Below are 26,555 nucleotides of genomic sequence, written 5' to 3'. Positions count from 1 at the left end.
TGGATAGTAAAGTCCCTTACACATTTTTTTTCTGCCAGTAATGATGGTAACATGACTCAAGACTATTAATAATGGATGACATGCATAATGTATCCCCTCTCTGTGGTCTGCGTCCCTTACATGGAGATAGCTAGAGCTCATTGATAGGAAGACATCTACATTCTTTGTCAAGGTCGCACGTTATACTGCATCAAATGCTAAAGATGCATCTTTTGATTGACTGTGTGTGTGTGTGTGTATGCGCACGCGCATGTGTGTGGATAGAGCCTTTGACAGGCTAAAAATTATAATTTTACAGGCACACACAAACTGCATGTATGAGAGAGGGAGAAAGAGAGAGAGAGAGAGAGAGAGAGAGGTTGGTTACACTGTACATAACATATTGTGAATGTCAACATGTGTAACAACAGAAAATGTCCCTGAGCTGATTGACAGCCCTATGCCATAGATAGCTTTGGGCACATCTTAATATCACCTATCTCCTGAAGTCTAAATTCCCACAAATGTAAAAGCATTGGATTGGTTGATGCATGGGCTAGTGGGATGTTCCACTTGTCCGATGACTCACCCTGAATTTAACTCTGCTGCTCTATCGATTGCTACATACATTCAGTCTGAAACTGCCATCCTAGAAGTCATTTGTGGGACTTCCAAATGAGGGGCATTGTACAAAACAAATTAATCAGCGATTGGATCATCTCTAACAAATCTAACCAATCAGAGTGTCAAAGTAGACAACATCATCACAGAGTTTCTAAACCCAGAGGCCCAAGATTGTGAGAATTCCAGGAATGCTTGTGAAACCAAACAGACCAGCCCGGGGTTTGAGAAGTCAATGAGAGAAGTGAAAAATGTTTCCTTATTTGTTATTTTTTTCTAAATTTAAAGGCACAACCTTGACTCCAGCCAATGTCTTAAGTAGTTGAAGTTGTTATCACTCCAACCTCATGAGTGACAAACTGACACATTTTCATTTTTGTAAAAAATAACTTTATATCAAAGGAGAGCATTTGATTTGATGGCCTGCACATGCGCAGTTTGACGCGAGGCAACCGTTAGACACGATGATGTGTTTCTACTCCAGAGCTTAGCTAGCCAACGTTGCCATGACATCACCTACAAGTGTGATCAGGGATTTCTATTGGAGAAGCAGTTTTAGCCTATCTTCATACTGTACTGTCCTTGACGCTATCAGGTTTCTTGGACCAATAAGAATGGGCAGAATGCCTTTGCATTCTAAAAATCGTTGGGGAGGGAGGCAAATCCAGACTTATCGTGGAGAAGCGTCACTTGGCCGTAGCGATGTGGAAGCGTAGCCAGGCAAATGTTCCACCATATTTCTTATACCAGTCATTTCCTTTCAAACTAGCGAGGGGAAGTAAACAAGTGCACATTTTGGGAGGAAAGAGACATAATTGGGACATAGACTATTTCTCATCTAACTTTAATTGGTCCTGATATGGGGCACTGTTGACATCTGTGGGATTGAACACACACACACACTCAGACACACACAACAGTCAACCCTGATGTTCTATTATATACTATTTATTCTACTGCGCGACCAAGACACCACTACCCACTTTATATTTCTATACAGCCTATTATTACAATGCATACTACCGCTTCTATTACTTGTTATTTTTTACATGACTCTTTTTCTTGTTATTATTGACTGATGTACCGCATTGTTGAAGATCTAGCACATAAGCATTTCACTGCACCTTTCCCACCTGCTGTAAACTGTGTATGTGACAAATTACATTTATTTGATTTTAACTTGATTGAGGAGAGTATTGTTGGTACATTTTGTGATGAAGTTGTGTGCTGCTTATCCCTGGAGCAACACTGAACCCTGGTGCTCAGTTTGCAAACCTATATCATTATGTTAAAGATCTAGTCTCACCATACATTTCCATACATTAAGACTTAAGGCTACTTAAGGCTACTTAAGGCTACTATAAAGAAATTCCCTTGTTATTTTACATATTCAACGTTCACACAGTCATGTTGTCATTGAACTTTTCCTTCATCAAATGATTATCAACTATACTATACACAGCGTAATGTATGCTACTAGAAATGGTTATTGCATATTACAATCTAGTGTCTAGCTATTCAACCTGCATGTTTCATCATCCAACTACCCACCCATCCCTTGTCTCATGAATAAAAACTCCTACAGTTTGTAATTGTTTCACACAGTCATCATCCACATGATGTTTTCACACCTCATGCTTCAGGACAATGCAATTAAAGTGTAGGGCCTACTAATGCAATACTGTGTGACAGTTGGTTGCTTCTTTTAAGGTGTTTAGGCTACCTTATGATCTTTGCTGATACGTTTTTGATTGAAATCTGATCACATCTGAAATTCTGCATTGGTAGGCATGCATAATATCTAGGCAAGAATAGTTAATTGGTTTGTATCCATTTTGAAATGATGGCATCATAGTCTCATGACAGATAGTATTTGACATTCATCACATGCTTAGACGTGTGATGGTGATGGGTTGCCCACTAGGCCTACAGATTTACTTGCATAATCATTTTTTCTAGTACATGTGTTCATCCGGGTCCTGCGTAAATAATCATGACGCGGGCAGGCGGCACACATTTTTGTCAACAACATCCAAAATAAGATCGATATTCAGACTATGGTGTTTAAAGTAATCTGTAAATAACTTATTAAACATCAAATAATGTGTTGTGTGGATATTTACCGTGTATAAGTGATGCCTGTGGAAAAACATAAGATAGGAGTAAGCACACTACCGAAACGTGAGCGAGCAAACGTTACATAACTGGTGACATTGACCAATCAGATTCGTTCATTCTTATCCGCGTACCTCTTTGGGTGGAGCCGTTGTCAAAGAAAGTTCATTTCAACAGGGAACATTTTCTTAGAATATGAAAATACATTCGAGTGATACTGGAAGACAGTTTAATTTCTCATCAAAACGCTCTACCTACTGTACTTTAGTTCACTCGCTCTTCTACCGTATCTGGAAAATAGCAAGATACGACAAGGCAATTATACATTTTTCGAGCTGCTAGGCTAGCCATCAGGTCGAACATCGTTTATAACAGGTTAATAAAAAATATAAAAAATAATATAACATTAAAAAAACCATCTCGGCGACAGAACCGAAACTTAGTTTGGGCATGCAAGGGCTATTGTTTTAGCTCCTACGCGTTTTGTTTTGACATCAGCGCTATAACCAACGACTCGAGTCGTGGACATAACTAGAATAGACAGCAGGTGAAATGGTCGGCAACACGATCCACTGGTTCAGGAAGGGACTGCGGCTCCACGACAACCCCTCTCTAAAGGAGTCGATCCGGGGAGCGGACACCCTTCGCTATGTTTACATCCTAGACCCCTGGTTTGCAGGGTCCTCCAACGTGGGCATCAGCAGGTGGAGGTAGGGGTCCTAATAGGAGAATGCACAAGGTGCAATTTCTAAATTGGGTAGTGCATCATCAGTTCCTCTTGTCATGTTAGTCATTGCAGACCTTAGAGAGATATTTATAACTTGTAAGAAATGTCCAGATCAACTAGCCCATGTCAGCTAATGTTTTTTAAATTTAATTTAGTATTTTTGTTTAACTGCAAAATTTTATTTGCACCCCATGACAACATTTATAGAATTGCAGGAAATAAGCTTTAAGCTTGCAAAATTCTCTCCACCAATGAGGGGAGTGAGCAGTTTCCCATAGAAAGCGTTTGGGAACCCCTGTATTAGAGGACGTGTTTTAATTGAGTGGCTCGTATTGCACTCACCCAACACGGATGTGTTTACCGCAGATGTAGGTCACACAGGTCCCTGCTTTTTGCATTGCCACGTTTGTGAATTTGCCTAGGGGCTCTGATGGATCCATCATGGTTTCCTTTTCGATAGATTATGACCTTGTGGGCATGCCAGACGCCACTTATGCACATTTGGCCAATAGGTTAAGGAAAACCCAGATTTGGTTATCATAACACCAGAATGAGGAATCCCAGTGCTGTAGGTGGTTATGAATGACATTAGTGTGTGGGTGTGGTGTACCACTAAGGCAGGAAAGTAGGGCTTTCCTAGCACCACACTTATGCACACAGTTATAGTAAATATTGACTGTCAATTATTGCATTACAAGTACATCTGTGTGCCACACAGGAAACAAGGGCATTCCAGGGCACCAAGGACAGTTGATTACTGATTTACCTTGGATTCCCTCCCTTTCATTTAGCCCACATACTATGCTGCTTTAGTTTGGCCACTTATAAGAATGTTCATGTAAGGCATAACTTCCTGTTTTAGAGCAGGAGAAGAGGAGAATGACCTGACTGCATTACCCATGTCGAAAACATCCCTGTACGCAGGGTATTCTCAGTAGTTTCTATTACCACCTGGAGAGTAGGCCTACATTTCAGCAGGGTTTAAGAACATGCACAGCAGTAAGGATTATGTAAGTCCCCCTCCCCATCCTGGCTGAGTGCGGGCAGGCATTGGAAATGGGGCACTGTGTCATTGGGGTGGTTATGACATTCTCCTCTCCAGTCCTCGCAGCTTTGACCTACATTCAACCCACCGCTCAACCCCACTTCCTCCTGAGATCTAGACTTCTCTTATAGTAGCTGCCTTATTAGCCGGAGATTGCGCCAGGCAGCTCACATTACAGTGGGGCAAAAAAGTATTTAGTCAGCCACCAATTGTGCAAGTTCTCCCACTTAAAAAGATGAGAGAGGCCTGTCATTTTCATCATAAGTACACTTCAACTATGACGGTCAAAATGAGAAGAAAAAAAATCCAGAAAATCACATTGTAGGATTTTTAATGAATTTATTTGCAAATTATGGTGGAAAATAAGTATTTGCTCACCTACAAACAAGCAAGATTTCTGGCTCTCACAGACCTGTAACTTCTTCTTTAAGAGGCTCCTCTGTCCTCCACTCGTTACCTGTATTAATGGCACCTGTTTGAACTAGTTATCAGTATAAAAGACACCTGTCCACAACCTCAAACAGTCACACTCCAAACTCCACTATGGCCAAGACCAAAGAGCTGTCAAAGGACACCAGAAACAAAAGTGTAGACCTGCACCAGACTGGGAAGACTGAATCTGCAATAGGTAAGCAGCTTGTAGCTTTACCAGCCAGAACAGAATGGCATAGGCTGTCCTAGCTATAAGAAAGAACACTTCTCCTCTGGGACCAGCACCAGCCTGCTAGAATATATTTAGGCCTAGTCAATATAAAGTTCCCAGTGTGTGTAGTCTGCTCCAGGTGAGTGGAACAACTGAGTCTCAGATGGGATTTAGCATACCCAGCAATGTTCACTTTGTGGTCACTGTGCATTACCCTGCCGTTCAAGTGTATGCATGATGATGACATTGCTTGCAGGGCCGCTAGTCGTCATATGTTGCATAATAGGTTATATTACCTTTTCAGAGATCATATTTTAAACCCTGCTGCTTGTGATAAACGCTCTACCAAACCTGTTTCATTCGAGTTCCAAGTACAGCATTCACTGTGTGAATGGAGGACCGCAACACAAAACGAGGACACCATTCTCAGATAAGGGTCTGGATGAATTGATGCCTCCTTAAAGGGACAGTCCAGTCACCCAACACAGAACACAACGTTCAGACAGTCGCCCTCTCTTGACTTGGTTGATATCCAAGTTCGCTCTGGATAAGAGCGTCTGCTAAATGACTTAAATGTAAATGTAAATATCAAATTAGGCCTAGTTAAAGGAGTAATTTATTGGCTACATGATACAATGATGACTCACGTCATGCTTGCTTCAGCAGGAGTCAATATTATTTTGTGGTCAACACTTCCCATGTAGTTTGAGGATCATATGACAGCAGAATGAGAAGGTCTAAGGTAGCGCTGTTTGTAGAGGATCAATCAAGCAGTCCTTCCCCATTGGCCCAGGCTTGTCACTTATGCTAGTGTACCCATTACCTCGGAATTACAGTTTAAAATCTCCACATTCTAATGAGGGCTTGTAGTTCCACTAGCCATGCTTTGCCAGTTGATGGAGCAGTCTATCGTTTTGTTAAACTGTGGACTTTGCTGTGAGCCGAGAGCGCCCTCCTGTTGTCATGTAAATACTACAAGGCTGGGATGGTACAGAGACCTTATTGTTCTACATGACTTACTCATAGCGTAGTATGTTCCATTCAGTCAGCCAGATCTTCCACTCAATGTTTCCACTAGGTGTTTTAAATGATAGGCTACCAGCAGATGATTTGGCCTATGTAAAATTGAGAGTGCTTTTATAATCTGGTGGTGAAGGACATGTTTTCTCAATAGAATCTCCCTGCATAAAGCTCTCTGCACTGAGAGAAGCAGCTGACATTCCCATGATTGCGAATCCTTTCCACGAGCCTTCTTTTTGATTCAATCACCACTTTACATTCACTTCAAAGGCTTTGTTGCAATAACGTAAAGCCCTTTGATATGGTGCAACTCTACTTACCACATGTATTTGAGCCACGGCTCACATGATGGATGTCTGTATCATATCTTCACTCGTGCCTAATGAGAGCTGGAACATCCATCATGTGACCTTGGGATAACGACTAAACTAAATACCATAAAACATAATAAAAATAGGCGACAGGTTTTTTGCGAATCCTGAGCAGGATTTCCTCTCTGATTATATGATCAAATCATTGATCATCTTCTCTGTTTGATTCCAGGTTCTTACTCCAGTGTCTGGAGGACCTAGACGCCAGCCTCCGCAAGCTCCACTCCCGTCTGTTTGTCATCCGGGGCCAGCCTACTGATGTCTTCCCCAGGCTGTTCAAGGTACAATTAACACTGTCACACTTGTACTGTAGTAGTAAACCATCACACTACCGTATCAGAGTTAACACATCACACTTACAGTACTGCACAGCCACTGTGTACTGTACACGTATGCCTCATAAAAGTACAGTATGCCCCATAGAAATACAGTCTCGTGGGATTAAACTAGTCAGTTACTGTACTATACTTCCAGTGTGTCATATCATCCCAAATGTCTTGATATACAGTGCCTTCGGATAGTGTTCAGACCCCTTGACTTTTTCAGAATTTTGTTACGTTACAGCCTTATTTTAAAATTGATTAAATAGTTTTTCCCCCTCGTCAATCTACACACAATACCCCATAATGACAAAGCAAAAACAGGTCTTTATACATTTTTGCAAAAAATAAGAAAAAAAGAGAACTGAAATATCAAATTGTATTTATCATCATTAGTCATTTAGGTCAACATTGGATCATTCAGAGATCCTCACTGAACTTCTGGAGAGAGTTTGCTGCACTGAAAGTAAAGGGGCTGAATAATTTTACACGCCCAATTTTTCAGTTTTTGATTTGTTAAAGTTTGAAATATCCAATAAATGTCATTCCACTTCATGATTGTGTCCCACTTGTTGTTGATTCTTCACAAAAAAATACAGTTTTATATCTTTATGTTTGAAGCCTGAAATGCGGCAAAAGGTCGCAAAGTTCAAGGGGGCCGAATACTTTCGCAAGGCACTGTATGTTCAGGTCTCTCCAGAGATGTTTGATCGGGTTAAAGTCTGGGCTCTGGCTGGACCACTCATGGACATTCCGAGACTAGTCCCTAAGCCAGTCCCATGTTGTCTTGGTTGTTTGCTTACGGTCGTTTGTAGTGCTGGGGCGGCAGGGTAGCCTAGTGGTTTCAGCGTTGGACTAGTAACCGGAAGGTTGCAAGTTCAAATCCCAGAGCTGACAAAGTACAAATCTGTCATTCTGCCCCTAAACAGGCAGTTAACAGCTGTCATTGAAAATAAGAATTTGTTCTTAACTGACTTGCCTAGTTAAATAAAGGTCAAATAAAAATAGGTGAACCTCCACCCCAGTCTGAGGTCCTGAGCACTCTGGAGCAGGTTTTCATCAAGGATCTCCCTGTACTTTGCTCTGTTCATCTTCCCTTGATCCTGACTAGTCTCCCTGCCACTGCGATGGATGGGATGGTATTGGCCAGGTGGAGCCTGGTTTCCTCCAATCTTGTTTCTCATGGTCTGAGTCCTTGAGGTAGTCTTCACTTGATCTGTATGTGAACATTAGTACTATTTGAATTCCATGGTATTTTCTATGCACTTCCTACATGTTCTTGATCTTTACCAAAGTAAAGGTTCCCTATTTACCATGGCGTCTGACTGTGGCATGTCTGAACTTGTCTCTCTCTCTCAACTTCCCAGGAATGGCAGATTAGCCGGCTGTCTTACGAGTACGACTCTGAGCCCTTCGGCAAGGAGCGTGATGCCGCCATCCAAAAGCTGGCCAGCGAGGCCGGGGTGGAAGTAACGGTCAAAGTCTCCCACACACTCTACGACCTAGACAAGTGAGTGAAACTTAGATACACATACACACACACCGTCAAGGAGATCTAGCTACTGTAGTTCATGGCTGACATATATTAGATCTTGTGAGAACACAACCCATGTCAAAGCAATGAGAATGTTATTACCTTGTTGTTATTAAGTCATCAAGTTGTGCAAATACGCAAACCTGATGTATTAGCAACATATTCATAACACTAACATTCTAGTTTAATTTATGTGATGCACTAAATTCCGCTATCTCTGTCCATGTGTCTCTGTAGGATCATCGAGCTGAACGGAGGCCAGTCCCCTCTCACCTACAAGCGTTTCCAGGTGCTCATTAGTCACATGGATGCCGTGGAGATGCCCGCCGAGACCATCACCGCTGAGGTCATGCGGAAGTGTGCCACGCCCATCAGTGACGACCACGACGACAAGTTTGGCGTGCCGTCCTTGGAGGAGCTTGGCTTTGAGACAGAAGGCCTGGCTACAGCAGTATGGCCGGGGGGAGAGACGGAGGCCCTCACTCGCCTGGAGAGGCACCTGGAGAGAAAGGTGGGAAGGAGTCCCTTCTTTATATCTCACCACTACTGAACCAGTGTGGTGGACACATACAGTACCTGTGTTGGAATCCATTTTCTTCCTGAAAATGTGACTGTTTTAGAACTTAGTGTGTCATGTACCTGTGAGATAGACGGGTTCCACTGGGGTCCTGACTCAAACCCTAACCCTCTATGTTCCAGGCGTGGGTGGCCAACTTTGAGCGTCCCCGGATGAACGCCAACTCCCTGCTGGCCAGCTCCACGGGCCTCAGCCCCTACCTCCGCTTCGGCTGCCTCTCCTGTCGCCTCTTCTACTTCAAACTCACTGACCTCTACAGGAAGGTGAAGAAAAACAGCTCTCCGCCCCTCTCACTTTATGGCCAGCTGTTGTGGCGCGAGTTCTTCTACACCACGGCCACCAACAACCCCTGCTTCGACAAGATGGAGGGCAACCCTGTGTGCGTGCAGATTCCCTGGGACCGCAACCCAGAGGCGCTGGCCAAGTGGGCCGAGGGGAGGACAGGGTTCCCCTGGATCGACGCCATCATGACCCAGCTGAGGCAGGAGGGCTGGATCCACCACCTGGCCAGACACGCCGTGGCCTGCTTCCTGACCCGGGGAGATCTGTGGATCAGCTGGGAGGAGGGCATGAAGGTAGATACTGGGGCAGGGGGAGAGAGGAGATGACAGGGGGAAATCTGATGTATGTATGACTGGGAAATCTGATGTATGTATGACTGTTCATTGTTCTGTTTCTGTACCTTCTGTTTCTGTACCTGTCAGGTATTTGAGGAGTTGCTGCTGGATGCAGACTGGAGTGTGAACGCAGGCAGCTGGATGTGGCTCTCCTGCAGCTCCTTCTTCCAGCAGTTCTTCCACTGTTACTGCCCCGTGGGCTTCGGCAGGAGGACAGACCCCAACGGAGACTACATACGGTAAGATCTTCCCTGCACTTAGTTGTCCACTGCTAATTTTAACCAGTGTGGTACACTGTACTAGACCTTAGTGTTTTAATTCACCATGCCTGTGACAAGGCATGTAGAACATGCAGAAAACCATGACAAACAATTTTGTATACGACCTGCTAGACTACAATGTCTCATTATACACTCCAGAGTCTTAATGAGATTTCCATGCTGTACCAACTAGAAATGTCATGGGATATTTGTTTCATTATTGTTCATTTCAGAAGTCACCATGGTCCTTTTTTAAAACTGTCTTTTCTCCATTTGTTTTTTTCCAGGCGCTATCTTCCCATACTGAAGGGCTTCCCGGCCAAGTACATCTACGACCCCTGGAACGCACCCGAGAGCGTGCAGAAGGCGTCCAAGTGCGTGATCGGTGTGCACTACCCCAAACCCATGGTGCACCACGCAGAGGCCAGCCGCCTCAACGTGGAGAGGATGAAGCAGATCTACCAACAGCTCTCCTGCTACCGCGGCCTGGGTGAGCACAGAGCGCATGACCTGATTAATGTACAGCTAATCGCTTTGAAGTCTGCTGCAAATCAGCTATTTTCAGACACTAACAATTTCCATGAAAAGCTATTCACAAAGTGTCACGGAGTAGAAGTTTTGACTTTTAAATATAATGAATAAAAGTGGGGGGGATCAGCGCTCCTACTTTGAAATTGATTGTGAATACAGTGACTTTATTTTCTTTTATAACTGTATTGTTACCATTATCAATGATTGTCTAGGAGGCTGTGGTGCGGTAGACTGACTGTCCAACTCTGTCTCCATTTCACAGGGCTGCTCGCGACAGTGCATGCCAATCCTAATGACAGTGGATACGGTGCAGGGGTCATGACGGGTCCAATACCAGGGCCCTCCCATGAAGAAATCCAGATTGAGGGAGCCGCTCAAGCAGGTAACAAACCTCCTTCGTTCCTTCCTTGACTGCAACAGAGAAACTGGGATTTTTCCAAAGATCAGTGTTAACCTTAATCTTATCTACACTGAGATTGACTGTGACTTCATCCATCTCTGATGTGGGCTGTGGCATGGGTGGGAAAGGTGTGTCATGTGATAGTACTTGTCAGGCTTGATGTTACTAAAGATGATAAGTGGTTACAGATTAGAATAGGCTTTTAATTGACCTCCCTGATTGAACAAAGGGTCAGAATAGTAATACCGATCAGAAATGGAAAGTATTAGTCAAAGCAGATGCGTACCAGAAATGTTTGCATTTTTCCATAACCAATTTCATAGGGAAATAATCAGATTACAGTTGAAGTCAGAAGTGTACATACACCTTAGCCAAATACATTTACTCAGTTTTTCACAATTCCTGACATTAAATCCTAGTAAAATGTCTCTGTTTTAGGTCAGTTAGGATCACCACTTTATTTTAAGAATGTGAAATGTCAGAATAATAGTAGAGTGATTTATTTCAGCTTTTATTTCATCACATTCCCAGTGTGTCAGAAGTTTACAACCTCAATTAGTATTTGGTTGCATTGCCTTTTAAATTGTTTAACTTGGGTCAAATGTTTCGGGTAGCCGTCCACAGGCTTCCCACAATAACTTGGGTGAATTTTGGCACATTCTTCCTGCCAGAGCTGGTGTAACTGAGTCAGGTTTGTAGGCCTCCTTGCTTGCACATGCTTTTTCAGTTCTGCCCACAAATTTTCTATGGGATTGAGGCCAGGGCTTTGTGATGATGGCCACTCCAATACCTTGACTTTGTTGTCCTTAAGCCATTTTGCCACAACTTTGGAAGTATGCTTGAGTTCATTGTCCATTTGGAAGACCCATTTGGGACCAAGCTTTAACTTCCTGACTGATGTCTTGAGATGTTGCTTCAATATATCCACATACTTTTCCATCCTCCTGATGCCTTCTATTTTGTGAAGTGCAGCAGTCCCTCCTGCAGCAAAGCATCCCCATAACATGATGCTGCCACGCGCGTGCTCCACGGTTGGGATGGTGTTCTTCGGCTTGCAAGCCTCCCCCTTTTCCTCCAAACATAACGATGGTCATTATGGCCAAACAGTTATATTTTTGTTTCATCAGACCAGAGGACATTTCTCCAAAAAGTACGATCTTCGTCCCCATGTGCAGTTGCAAACCGTACTCTGGCTTTTTTTATGGAGGTTTTGGAGCAGTGGCTTCTTCCCTGCTGAGCGGCCTTTCAGGTTATGTCAATATAGGACTCGTTTTGCTGTGGATATAGATATTTTTGTACCTGTTTCCTCCAGAATGTTCACAAGGTCCTTTGCTGTTGTTCTGGGATTGATTTGCACTTTTCGCACCAAAGTACGTTCATCTCTAGGAGACAGAACGTGTCTCCTTCCTGAGCGGTATGACAGCTGCATGGTCCCATGGTGTTTATACTTGCATACTATTGTTTGTACAGATGAATGTGGTACCTTCGGGCGTTTGGAAATTGCTCCCAAGGATGAACCAGACTTGTGGAGGTCCACATTTATTTTCTGAGGTTCTTGGCTGATTTCTTTAGATTTTAACATGATGTCAAGTAAAGAGGCACTGAGTTTGAAGGTAGGCCTTGAAATACATCCACAGGTACACTTCCAATTTACTCAAATGATGTGAATTAGCCTATCAGAAGCTTTTAAAGCCATGACATTTCCTGGAATTTTCCAAGCTGTTTGAAGGCACAGTGAACTTGGTGTATGTAAACTTCTGACCCACTGGAATTGTGATGCAGTAAAATAATCTGTCTCTAAACAATTGTTGGATAAATGACTTGTCATGCACAAAGTAATGTCCTAACCAACTTGAAAAAACTATAGTTTGTTAACAAGACATTTGTGGAGCGGTTGAAAAACAAGTTTTTAATGACTCCAACCTAAGCGTATGTAAACTTCTGACTTCAACTGTATATGATCTAAAAATTTATATTATCATTGATCTTTGATTCAGGCAGAGGACAGGTCGTTGTGAAGCGTCGCAATGAGGACCTCACACCGGGCTGTAGCCACAAGGCCCGGAGGCAGACCAGCAACTAGTGCCTGAAGAGGAGAAGAAAGAGGGGATTCCAGCCACTCTGCTCTCCAGCAGAATTGACCAGCGCCTCAACGTTGCGTTCTCCTTCCCTGACTCTGTCAACTCTACAGGAGCACATCTACCTCAGTTATGTGAGCAGCAGCAGGAATGGAGGAGGAGAGAAGGCTGCAAGCATTCCACAAACTCTGCCAGCTTTCTGTGAAGTCAGCTGGCTAAATGGAACATCCGACCACATGATGCTCAGAGAACTAATGGTCTGTGACCTTCTGTCTCTGTGGAGAATCTCAAACCCACAGCTCAAATCACAAGTCCACAGTGACACTGTCCCCAGTGTTACTAGAGGGAGGTAATGCTGTCTCACAAGATGACTCTCTTTAACATGCACACCACCAAACTGTCTTGAATAGAAATGTTGGCATCACTATAATTAATACAAAGAACATGGATGCACAAGTTATATTTGCTGAAAGAACACTGGGTGGTGGCTGTGTTTGAGTCTGAGGGCATGCTATGTGCAGTATAATATACAGTCTTAGCCTTTGGGAATGGCATCAGCCTCAAGGAGGGGGGGCGGCAGAGTAGCCTAGTGGTTAGAGCGTTGGACTAGTAACCGGAAGGTTGCAAATTCAAACCCCAGAGCTGACAAGGTACAAATCTGTCGTTCTGCCCCTGAACAGGCAGTTAACCCACTGTTCCCAGGCCGTCATTGAAAATAAGAATTTGTTCTTAACTGACTTGCCTGGTTAAATAAAGGTAAAACAAACAAACAAGCTGATAACACGATTACCCAACCTGGAATTGTCAGGTCAAATGCCCCTAGTTATTCTATAGGGTATAATGCCGCCTTCAAGTGCTGTTGGATATTCAGAAATCAAAGGTTCTGAGGAGCATTTAAAGGCAGCAGAAGTGCATAATACATTTTATAAACACATTTCCTTATTACCATTTGTAAATGTTTTAAGGGAAGTATATAACCCTTTCTGTATATAAGTGTGTGAGTGATTCAACTCACAATTTGTACAGTAATAATTTGATATAGCATGATTTTGTTTTCTTGTAACCCAATTGTTATTTGTGTGTGAAGACTGACAAATTGACTGTTCTTTATGTATCTGTAGTAAAAGGTTAAAAAAATGAACACTGGCTCAAAGTAATATTTATTTTAGTGTAATGGTTTGCTTATGGCATGCACATGCAAATATCGGTTGTCTTAAGTTCAATGACCAACTCAGTGGCATTGTGGTTAGTGTCAACCCTGACATTGGAAGGTTGTGAGTTCGATACCTGGCCATGGTCATACCAAAAATGTGACCTGATGTGACTGCTTGGCACTCAGCATTGAGATAAATTGGGGGTAAGGCCCTGCAATAGACTAGCGTCCTGTACATGTACATCATGCTGCCTCACACTACAGAACTAGGAGCCTGGCTCCGGCTCGCACAAGGATACTTACTTTACAACTTAAGTTCAATAATACAAATAGTACAAAGTAAATGCAAAATACAATGAATCTAAAGTAATAGTGGTGTAACAGCTTTGCTGGGCCCCTGCAAGGTTTGAGCAAGGGATATTCTGGGGGGGTGACTTCCTACAATGATACACATTTTACCATAGGCTAAAGAAACTTATCTAAATATTCTATTTTACACATATTTCCATAGGGCAGAGAGAATGTTGCTGTTTCAAAGCTAATTTCATGCTATTCTACACATTTTGCAATGAGGCAAAGAGGATAGGTTTGCAAAATTCCAGAACGTTTTACAGCTTATTTCCTGTAATTAAACATTTTTGCCATGTTTTGTAACCTATTTATATGCTACAATATAAACTCAGCAAAAAAAAGAAACGTCCCTTTTTCAGGACCCTGTCTTTCAAAGCTGATTCGTAAAAATCAGAGTTAAACCAGAAACGCACAATCCCTCCATCAGTGCTACAACTGTCCACAATAGGCTGAGAGAGGCTGGACTGGGCTTTTAGGCCTGTTGTAAGGCAGGTCCTCACCAGACATCACTGGCAATAACATTGCCTATGAGCACAAACCCACCGTCGCTGGACCAGACAGGACTGGCAAAAAGTGCTCTTCACTGACGAGTCGCGGTTTTGTCTCACCAGGAGTGATGGTCAGATTTGTGTTTATCGTCGAAGGAATGAGCGTTACACCGAAGCCTGTACTCTGGAGCGGGATCGAGGTGGAGGGTCTGTCATGGTCTGGGGCGGTGTGTTACAGCATCATCGGACTGAGCTTGTCATGGCAGGTATTCTCAACTCTGTGCGTTACAGGGAAGACATCCTCCTCCCTCATGTGATACCCTTCCTGCAGGCTCATCCTGACATGACCCTCCAGCATGACAATGCCACCAGCCATTCTGCTCATTCTGCGCGTGATTTCCTGCAAGACAGGAATGTCAGTATTCTGCCACGGACAGCGAAGAACCCGGATCTCAATCCCATTGAGCACGTCTGGGACCTGTTGGATGGGAGGGTGATTGACATTCCCCCCAGAAATGTCCAGGAACTTGCAGGTGCCTTGGTGGAAGAATGGGGTAACATCTCACAGCAAGAACTCACAAATCTGGTGCAGTCCATGAGCAGAAGATGCACTGCAGTACTTAATGCAGCTGGTGGCCACACCAGATACTGACTGTTACTTTTGATTATGAACCCCCCCCCCCTTGATTCAGGGACACATTATTACATTTCTGTTAGTCACATGACTGTGGAACTTGTTCAGTTTATGTCTCAGTTGTTGAATCTGGTTATGTTCATACAAATATTTACACATGTTAAGTTTGCTGAAAATAAACGCAATTGACAGTGAGAGGTTGTTTCTTTTTTTGCTGAGTTTATATACAAAAGTATATACCTGTTGCTGACAGGTGTATAAAATCGAACACACAGCCATGCAATCTCATAGTCAAACATTGACAGTAGAATGGGCTTGCTGACGAGCTCCAGTGACTTTCACCTTGCCCCAGACAACTGTAAATGCTGTTATTGTGAAGTGGAAACATCTAGAAGCAACAACCGCTCTGCCGCGAAGTGGTAGGCCACACAAGCTCACAGAACAAGACCATCGAACACATTTGGGATTAATTGGAACGCCGAGTGCGAACCAGACCTAATCGGTGCCCGACCTCACTAATGCGCTTGTGGCTGGATGGATATCCCCGCAGCAATGTTTCAACATGTCGTGGAAAGCCTTCCCAGAAGAGTGGAGGCTGTTATATCAGCACTGGGGAACTAACTTCATATCCATGGCCATGATTTTTGGAATGATGTTCGACAAGCAGGTGTTCACATGCTTTTAGTCATCTAGTGTATCTGGGGAGGGAGGGGGTGCGACCCCAGTGCCTCTGATTGTTTCATAATCAGTGGTAAACATGGACAGTCACGTAGAAACCGGAAAGAGCGGTTCCAGATGTGGCCGCAAATTCTAGAAACTCATTCTCCACACACAAAAACGTTGGATTCAACAAGCAAAATACTTACCCTCGCCCCCCTGTCTACAGTTGCCTTTGGCTTTTGTCATACTCGGTAGAACAATTCAGTGGTTGTTATGCACTGAAATTATCCTCATCCAATGCGGTATTAAGCCTGCTTGCGTATCTGAGCGAGTTATATAAACACTTGTAAACTCGTTAAACCAGCCTGTTCACACTGTACCATCTACTAACGTATCGACGATGTGCGCGGCCAAAGTACAGAAGAAACCGTTGCGGCTCATCGCCGCTGCATGCAACAACATGGGAATAGGAAAAGATGGACACTTGCCATGGGATTTACCGTAAGAGAGAAATTATTATTTATTTTTCCCTTATGGATTCTGATTTGATGTATGTCTTCCGGTTTTATGTTTGGACTATTTAAAAGCCAGCATTACACGTTACATACTTGTGTGATTGTAGTATATTCAATGATAACAATTCCTTTTTTCGTTTTCATAGATTTAGGCTACTAGGTCTTTCTAAACATCTATACTTGGACCATTAATTGATGCGTATACTACATTTAAGTATGTCCTAAATGCGTGGCGTACTAAGGGTAACTAACCCCCTAAGAACAATGTCTTATCGCTGACACAAAAAAAAAAAACGTTTTGGAAAATAATTGGTATGTGGATGAAGGCAATGTTTAGGCGAATAAACTATAAAAGGATATACATGGCTATTTGATGTAAAGTTCATCTTTGTGTGATTGTAGGCTAGTTACCCTAATTACATTTTGACCAGTTGTCAACAGGTGGCATGTAAAGTCAGATCCCATTATGCTTTTTGGGATGGACACAGTTACTTGATAACATTTAATGACAGGTATAACACTTGTCTACATGTATTTCAATATGAAAATGTTAAAATCAAGTTTCTGGTTCTTGAACTGGCTTAGGTCCATACATAGGAATATTTGGCAAAGAGTTGAAAGTATTGGCCCGAATGTAATCAATGTATAAAAATATTGCGTTCACAGGACAGAATTCAAATTCTTTTTGGAAACTACTACAAATGTCTCCCTACCAGGTAATTTTGATTGATTTCCTTTCTGACTTAAAGGCTTTTAACAGTGCTCCAACTCAATGATGGGAAAGTGTAGAGCACAGAGAAATGCAGACAAAGAAGCTGTTGTTGAAATGCAATAGAAAAGGTATAATAGATACTACAACCGGAGTTATTCAGCTACTGATAGTTTGGCAGCATTGTTCACTATAAGTAATGAAATAGTTACTTCTTCCAAACGGTCTTTACAATGTAAGGTGAACTTGATAATCCCTTTCACAGGGAAATTTAACATGATGGTGTGGGGCAGGGGCTGCTGGTTCTCCAACCCAGACAGTCTGTTCTCTATGATGCCCAATGTCCTCCATGTGGTCCTGAGTACCACCCTGAGGTAAGCCGAAAGTTACACTACTACCAATCACACACACAGTCCACAACCTAAAAACATTTACATTTAAGTCATTTAGCAGACGCTCTTATCCAGAGCGACTTACAAATTGGTGCATTCACCTTATGACATCCAGTGGAACAGTCACTTTACAATAGTGCATCTAAATCTTAAAGGGGAGGGGGTGAAAGGGAATACTTATCCTATCCTAGGTATTCCTTAAAGAGGTGGGGTTTCAGGTGTCTCCGGAAGGTGGTGATTGACTCCGCTGTCCTGGCGTCGTGAGGGAGTTTGTTCCACCATTGGGGGGCCAGAGCAGCGAACAGTTTTGACTGGGCTGAGCGGGAACTGTACTTCCTCAGTGGTAGGGAGGCGAGCAGGCCAGAGGTGGATGAACGCAGTGCCCTTGTTTGGGTGTAGGGCCTGATCAGAGCCTGGAGGTACTGAGGTGCCGTTCCCCTCACAGCTCCGTAGGCAAGCACCATGGTCTTGTAGCGGATGCGAGCTTCAACTGGAAGCCAGTGGAGAGAACGGAGGAGCGGGGTGACGTGAGAGAACTTGGGAAGGTTGAACACCAGACGGGCTGCGGCGTTCTGGATGAGTTGAAGGGGTTTAATGGCACAGGCAGGGAGCCCAGCCAACAGCGAGTTGCAGTAATCCAGACGGGAGATGACAAGTGCCTGGATTAGGACCTGCGCCGCTTCCTGTGTGAGGCACGGTCGTACTCTGCGGATGTTGTAGAGCATGAACCTACAGGAACGGGCCACAACCTTGATGTTGGTTGAGAACGACAGGGTGTTGTCCAGGATCACGCCAAGGTTCTTAGCGCTCTGGGAGGAGGACACAATGGAGTTGTCAACCGTGATGGCGAGATCATGGAACGGGCAGTCCTTCCCCGGGAGGAAGAGCAGCTCAGTCTTGCCGAGGTTCAGCTTGAGGTGGTGATCCGTCATCCACACTGATATGTCTGCCAGACATGCAGAGATGCGATTCGCCACCTGGTCATCAGAAGGGGGAAAGGAGAAGATTAGTTGTGTGTCGTCTGCATAGCAATGATAGGAGAGACCATGTGAGGTTATGACAGAGCCAAGTGACTTGGTGTATAGCGAGAATAGGAGAGGGCCTAGAACAGAGCCCTGGGGGACACCAGTGGTGAGAGCGCGTGGTGAGGAGACAGATTCTCGCCACGCCACCTGGTAGGAGCGACCTGTCAGGTAGGACGCAATCCAAGCGTGGGCCGCGCCGGAGATGCCCAACTCGGAGAGGGTGGAGAGGAGGATCTGATGGTTCACAGTATCGAAGGCAGCCGATAGATCTAGAAGGATGAGAGCAGAGGAGAGAGAGTTAGCTTTAGCAGTGCGGAGCGCCTCCGTGATACAGAGGAGAGCAGTCTCAGTTGAATGACTAGTCTTGAAACCTGACTGATTTGGATCAAGAAGGTCATTCAGAGAGATAGCGGGAGAGCTGGCCAAGGACGGCACGTTCAAGAGTTTTGGAGAGAAAAGAAAGAAGGGATACTGGTCTGTAATTGTTGACATCGGAGGGATCGAGTGTAGGTTTTTTCAGAAGGGGTGCAACTCTCGCTCTCTTGAAGACGGAAGGGACGTAGCCAGCGGTCAGGGATGAGTTGATGAGCGAGGTGAGGTAAGGGAGAAGGTCTCCGGAAATGGTCTGGAGAAGAGAGGAGGGGATAGGGTCAAGCGGGCAGGTTGTTGGGCGGCCGGCCGTCACAAGATGCAAGATTTCATCTGGAGAGAGAGGGGAGAAAGAGGTCAGAGCACAGGGTAGGGCAGTGTGAGCAGAACCAGCGGTGTCGTTTGACTTAGCAAACGAGGATCGGATGTCGTCGACCTTCTTTTCAAAATGGTTGACGAAGTCATCTGCAGAGAGGGAGGAGGGGGGGAGATTCAGGAGGGAGGAGAAGGTGGCAAAGAGCTTCCTAGGGTTAGAGGCAGATGCTTGGAATTTAGCGTGGTAGAAAGTGGCTTTAGCAGCAGAGACAGAGGAGGAAAATGTAGAGAGGAGGGAGTGAAAGAATGCCAGGTCCGCAGGGAGGCGAGTTTTCCTCCATTTCCGCTCGGCTGCCCGGAGCCCTGTTCTGTGAGCTCGCAATGAGTCATCGAGCCACGGAGCGGGAGGGGAGGACCGAGCCGGCCTGGAGGATAGGGGACATAGAGAGTCAAAGGATGCAGAGAGGGAGGAGAGGAGGGTTGAGGAGGCAGAATCAGGAGATAGGTTGGAGAAGGTTTGAGCGGAGGGAAGAGATGATAGGATGGAAGAGGAGAGAGTAGCGGGGGAGAGAGAGCGAAGGTTGGGACGGCGCGATACCATCCGAGTAGGGGCAGTGTGGGAGGTGTTGGATGAGAGCGAGAGGGAAAAGGATACAAGGTAGTGGTCGGAGACATGGAGGGGAGTTGCAATGAGGTTAGTGGAAGAACAGCATCTAGTAAAGATGAGGTCGAGCGTATTGCCTGCCTTGTGAGTGGGGGGGGGGGATGAGAGGGTGAGGTCAAAAGAGGAGAGGAGTGGAAAGAAGGAGGCAGAGAGGAATGAGTCAAAGGTAGACGTGGGGAGGTTAAAGTCGCCCAGAACTGTGAGAGGTGAGCCGTCCTCAGGAAAGGAGCTTATCAAGGCATCAAGCTCATTGATGAACTCTCCGAGGGAACCTGGAGGGCGATAAATGATAAGGATGTTAAGCTTGAAAGGGCTGGTAACTGTGACAGCATGGAATTCAAAGGAGGCGATAGACAGATGGGTAAGGGGAGAAAGAGAGAATGACCACTTGGGAGAGATGAGGATCCCGGTGCCACCACCCCGCTGACCAGAAGCTCTCGGGGTGTGCGAGAACACGTGGGCGGACGAAGAGAGAGCAGTAGGAGTAGCAGTGTTGTCTGTGGTGATCCATGTTTCCGTCAGTGCCAAGAAGTCGAGGGACTGGAGGGAGGCATAGGCTGAGATGAACTCTGCCTTGTTGACCGCAGATCGGCAGTTCCAGAGGCTACCGGAGACCTGGAACTCCACGTGGGTCGTGCGCGCTGGGACCACCAGATTAGGTGGCCGCGGCCACGCGGTGTGGAGCGTTTGTATGGTCTGTGCAGAGAGGAGAGAACAGGGATAAACAGACACATAGTTGACAGGCTACAGAAGAGGCTACGCTAATGCAAAGGAGATTGGAATGACAAGTGGACTACACGTCTCGAATGTTCAGAAAGTTAAGCTACGTAGCAAGAATCTTATTGACTAAAATGATTAAAATGATACAGTACTGCTGAAGTAGGCTAGCTGGCAGTGGGTGCGTTGTTGACACTACACTAATCAAGTCGTTCCGTTGAGTGTAATAGTTTCTGCAGTGCTGCTATTCGGGGGCTAGCTGGCTAGCTAGTAGTGTTGTTTACGTTACGTTGCGTTAAAAGAACGACAATAGCTGGCTAGCTAACCTAGAAAATCGCTCTAGACTACACAATTATCTTTGATACAAAGACGGCTATGTAGCTAGCTATGTAGCTAGCTACGATCAAACAAATCAAACCGTTGTACTGTAATGAAATGAAATGAAAATGTGATACTACCTGTGAATGCGACCGGGTTGTTGAGTTCTATTCAGAAGACGTTGGCTAGCTGTCGGCTAGCTAGCAGAGTCTCCTACGTTAAGGACGACAAATAGCTGGCTAGCTAACCTCGGTAAATTAAGATAATCACTCTAAGACTACACACTCTAAACCTTAAACAACACAATTATCTTGGAACGAAGATACGAAGACAGCAAAGACAGCTATGTAGCTAGCTAACACTACACTAATCAAGTCGTTCAGTTGAGTGTAATAGTTTCTCCAGTGCAGCTAATCAGTGGACGTTAGCTAGCTGGCTAGTGAAGACTACGTTAGGACGGCGAAATACGATAATTACGCAATTATCTTTGATACAAAGACGGCTATGTAGCTAGCTGAGAAGAAATTGCTAAGATTAGACAAATCAAACCATTGTGCTATAATGAAATATAATGAAATGAAATATAATGTAATGAAAAAGTTATACTACCTGCGGGAGCGAAGTGCCGATGCGACCACTCGCTCCAAATCATATACAGTTGAAGTCTGAAGTTTACAGACACCTTAGCCAAATACATTTAAGTCAGTCAGTTTTTCACAATTCCTGACATTTAATCCAAGTAAATACAGTATTCCCTGTCTTAGATCAGATAGGATCACCACTTTATTTTAAGAATGTCAAATGTCAGATAGAGAGTTATTTATTTCAGCTTTTATTTCTTTCATCACATTCCCAGTGGGTCAGAAGTTTACATACACTCAATTAGTATTTGGTAGCACTGCCTTTAAATAGTTTAACTTGCGTCAAACGTTTCGGGTAGCCTTCCACAAGCTTCACACAATAAGTTGGGGGAATTTTGGCCCATTCCTCCTGACAGAGCTGGTGTAACTGAGTCAGGTTTGTAGGCTTTGCTTGCACATGCTTTTTCAGTTCTGCCCACATATTTTCTATAGGATTGAGGTCAGGGCTTTGTGATGGCCATTCCAATACCTTGACTTTGTTGTCCTTCAGCCATTTTGCCACAACTTTGGAAGTATGCTTGGGGTCATTGTCCACTTGGAAGACTCATTTGCAACCAAGCTTTAACTTCCTGACATCTTGAGATGTTGCTTCAATATATCCACATAATTTTCCTTCCTCTTGATGCCAACCATTTTGTGAAGTGCAGCAGTCCCTCCTGCAGCAAAGCACCCCGACAACATGATGCTGCCACCACCATTCTTCACTTGTGGGATGATGTTCTTTGGCTTGCAAGCCTCCCAATATTTCCTCCAAACATAACAATGGTCATTATGGTCAAACAGTTCTATTTTTGTTTCCTCAGACCAGAGGACATTTCTCCAAAAAGTACACTCTTTGTCCCAATGTGCAGTTGCAAACCGTAGTCTGGCTTTTTTTATGGCGGTTTTGGAGCAGTGGCTTCTTCCTTGCTGAGCAGCCTTTCAGGTTATGTCGATATAGGACTCGTTTTACTGTGGATATAGATACTTTTGTACCTGTTTCCTCCAGCATCTTCACAAGGTCCTTTGCTGTTGTTCTGGGATTGATTTGTACTTTTCGCACCAAAGTACGTTCATCTCTAGGAGACAGAACCCATCTCCTTCCTGAGCGGTAGAACGGCTGCGTGGTCTCATGGTGTTTATACTTGCGTACTATTGTTTGTACAGATGAATGTGGTACCTTCAGGCATTTGGAAATTGCTCCCCTGGATGAACCAGACTTGTGGAGGTCTACAATTTTCAGAAGTCTTGGCTGATTTCTTTTGATTTTCCTATGATGTCAAGCAAAGAGGCACTGAGTTTGAAGGTAGACCTTGAAATACATCCACAGGTACACCTCCAATTGACTCAAATAGTGTCAATTAGCCTATCTGAAGCTTCTAAAGCCATGGCATCGTTTTCTGTAATTTTCCGAGCTGTTTGAAGGAACAATCAACTTAGTGTATGTAAACTTCTAACCCACTGGAATTGTGATACAGTGACATAATCTGTCTGTAAACAATTGTTGGAAAAATTACTTGTGTCATGCACAAAGTAGTTGTCCTAACCGACTTGCCAAAACTATACTTTGTTAACAGGAATATTGTGGAATGGTTGACAAACAAGTTTTAGTGACTCCAACCTAAGTCTATGTAAACTTCCGACTTCAACTGTACCTCAATGAGTCTTGTATTCAAAGTTGGCCATGTTAATATTTTGACTTATCATTTAAACTTGAGTAAATTAAACAGAGTCAAATTTTGTCCGTTTACACTACCGTTCAAAAGTTTGGGGTCACTTAGAAATGTCCTTGTTTTTGAAAGAAAAGCTCAGATGACACGTTGAAATGTTCCAATGACACGTTGTGTTAGCTAATCCAAGTTTATAATTTTAAAAGGCTAATTGATCATTAGAAAACCCTTTTGCAATTATGTTAACACAGCTGAAAACTGTTGTTCTGATTAAAGAAGCAATAAAACTGGCCTACTTTAGACTCATTGAGTATCTGGAGCATCCGCATTTGTGGGTTTGATTACAGGCTTAAAATGGACAGAAACAAAGAACTTTCTTCTGAAACTCGTCAGTCTATTCTTGTTCGAGGAAGTGAAGGCTATTCCATGTGAAAAAATGCCAAGAAACTGAAGATCTCATACAACGCTGTGCACTACTCCCTTCACAGAACAGGGAAAACTGTCTCTAACCATAATAGAAAGAGAAGTGGGAGGCCCCGGTGCACAACTGAGCAAGAAGACAATTACATTAGAGTGTCTAGGTTGAGAAACAGACGCCTCACAAGTCCTCAACTGGCAGCTTCATTAAATAGTACCCAGTCTCAACGTCAACAGTGAAGAGGCGACTCCGGGTTGCTGGCCTTCTAGGCAGAGTTGCTAAGAAAAAGCCATATCTCATACCGGCCAATAAAAATAAAAGATTAAGATGGGCAAAAGAACACAGACACTGGACAGAGGAACTCTGCCTAGAAGGCAGGCATCCCGGAGTCGCCTCTTCACTGTTGACATTGAGAATAGTGTTTTAAGGGTACTATTTAATGCATACAGAAAAGTTGGGTTTTAGAAATGATTACTTATTTTGGGTGTCACTCACTCCTCACAGTACTCTCCCGGAGCATGCCCACTTCCTGTGTCAAGATTTCAACAGCATGATCAGCTTAGCCTTGCTGCAACCCCTATGTGACCTGGTGGAGACCATCTGGGTTGTGGGTGGTCCACGGGTCTATCAGGTGACTTTTGTGTCTCTGTGGGTAGTGGGAAGTTTGTGGTGCAGTTTGACCTGGGCCCGTATTTCTAAAACATCTCAGAGTAGGAGTCCTGATCTAGGATCCGTTTTGACTTTTAGATCATAATGAATGAGATTACATGGAAAGGGGGAACTGATACTAGATCAGCATTACTCTGAGATGCTTTATTCAAATTCGCCCAGGACTTTAAATACAATATATTGGTTAGGAATAAATAAGTGGATGAACATAGATTATTATAGGACAGTCCATCCACTATATTTGTCTATACTGTAGCTCATTACAGTACCTTTCCCTTGTCATCAGGAGGCTCTGATGCATCCCTGGTGTGAACTCGTCTTCCTCACTGACATCATGGCTGACTTCGACTGTGACGTCTTCTTTCCGCAGTTTGACCGAAGCGTTTTTAAGAAACAACAGAGGTACGGAAGCATATTTTATTCTCTGCTCTCCTGGCCCTAGGCTGCAGCACTGTTTGCTTAATCTTTGGACTGTTTTGATAAGTGAATCTATACTCTGTTCTGATTGACCAGGTCCACACGTCAGGCCAAGTGTTTGAAAGCTTTTTGTGTCTTCGTCACTCTGTCTAAGTTGTCCCTTTGTTTCCCTTAACTTCAAACTAGGTTTCCTGGAGTACCAAATGAGATTCAGGAGGAGAATGGGGTTACATTTAAGTATGAAGTTTTCAAGAGGGAGATCTGTAGCGCTGAGGTGATTTAAAACTGTAACTTACTGCATGAATGCAAACACGGACTGTTCTTTGTCAGACGTCGGGTGCCTTTTTTTAACTATTCAGTTCTCCAGTGCAATTCTAATAGTAATCATTATCCAGTTGTACATTGCACATGTCCCACTCACTCTGCTTCATCTCATCTGCCAGTGACTCAATCTGCACAGTGCCATAACACTAATGAATCAGATCAGTCAATGTGTCCATCCCATTCAGATTTGTCTTACTGTAGGTCATGTGTTGTCAGATACAGAAGGCTTTTCATGTTTTGGTACAAATGATGGATCCACTGCTGTCCCAGATAATATCCTTCCTTGTCTGTTGTATCATCCTTGCTATCCTCTCCCCTCATCTGTAATTTTCTGCTAGGACCAAACCAATATGGCTCTGTCTGAGTCAGAGAGTATGTCAGACGAGTGGTCTGGGGTTACTCATAACAACATGGGCACTAAGGATGGGGGGGGTTGTTCCTGATAGTGCTTACGTAACAGAGGGCGATATTTATGTCTGAAGATTTCATAACATATTGCAATTTACAATTTATGAAGTCGCCAACCAAAGGCTGGAAATCAGCCTTGAATGGTTTTATATGTATAATTATGATTCTATCAAAAGAGTATAAGAGTGCTTAATATGAGCCAGGAAATACATATTTTATTCCAGATAAACAAAAAATGTCTTGCTTATTCTGAATGATGTTTCTTGAAAGGTGTAGGAGAGCTGTTATTAAATGTATTGCAAATGTTTACAATTGAGGAATCTCTGCAATGTAGTGATATACATTGTAATGATACTAACATACAGTTCCTTTGGGGAAAACATGCATCTTCTATTGTAAATTCTTCAACTTGGCATGATATTGTATTTGTCATCATGGCTAATTGAATCACTTGTCAATCAGTAAATATTCATACAACTCCATCTTTCAGTACACGATGTTGGAGTAAATGATCCACTAGATGGAGACATAAGACAAGACATAGAGAACAAAGTGCCCCCTGAAACCAATTTCTTTCCCTTTCTACAAAAATAAAAACATGATCGAATGTCATGGATGTGGGTGAATGTGATATGTGAATCAGTTTCTTAGAACTCGACTTTGCAAAAACAGTAAGACCGATTACTGTCAGACAGAAAGACAGATTACTGTCAAACAGATTATGACCTGATGTCCTCTATATAATTGTGTATCAAAGTACTTAAGAACATCCAATCAGACAACCTTTTTATAAACACAAAGAAAGTGACTATGGGGAAATTGCTCAAGATATGAGTCCCAAGAGTGTTTAGTCCGTGCCATATGATTGAAAGCTACAGGTC

General features: G+C 43.7%; 2 protein-coding genes across 2 annotated transcripts; both read left to right on the top strand.

Annotated features, from left to right (window-relative positions):
- Nucleotides 1–2,852: 2,852 nt before the first annotated feature.
- cry1b (cryptochrome circadian regulator 1b) lies at nt 2,853–13,971 on the top strand. The gene is made up of 9 exons (XM_046310258.1): nt 2,853–3,425; nt 6,694–6,802; nt 8,209–8,351; nt 8,613–8,886; nt 9,075–9,527; nt 9,657–9,808; nt 10,117–10,319; nt 10,623–10,742; nt 12,758–13,971. The coding sequence occupies exons 1-9, from the start codon at nt 3,268–3,270 to the stop codon at nt 12,841–12,843; spliced, it is 1,698 nt and encodes a 565-aa protein (XP_046166214.1). The 5' UTR covers nt 2,853–3,267; the 3' UTR covers nt 12,844–13,971.
- Nucleotides 13,972–15,823: 1,852 nt separating this feature from the next.
- LOC124002654 (dihydrofolate reductase-like) lies at nt 15,824–26,300 on the top strand. The gene is made up of 6 exons (XM_046310244.1): nt 15,824–16,625; nt 17,306–17,355; nt 17,614–17,722; nt 24,361–24,487; nt 24,812–24,927; nt 25,129–26,300. The coding sequence occupies exons 1-6, from the start codon at nt 16,525–16,527 to the stop codon at nt 25,223–25,225; spliced, it is 600 nt and encodes a 199-aa protein (XP_046166200.1). The 5' UTR covers nt 15,824–16,524; the 3' UTR covers nt 25,226–26,300.
- The last annotated feature ends 255 nt before the right edge of the window (nt 26,301–26,555 follow it).

Source organism: Oncorhynchus gorbuscha, linkage group LG02, assembly GCF_021184085.1.
Source record: "Oncorhynchus gorbuscha isolate QuinsamMale2020 ecotype Even-year linkage group LG02, OgorEven_v1.0, whole genome shotgun sequence".
NCBI lineage: Eukaryota > Metazoa > Chordata > Actinopteri > Salmoniformes > Salmonidae > Oncorhynchus > Oncorhynchus gorbuscha.
The sequence above is the reverse complement of the archived record's forward strand: the minus strand, read 5'-3'. Positions and strand labels throughout refer to the sequence as shown.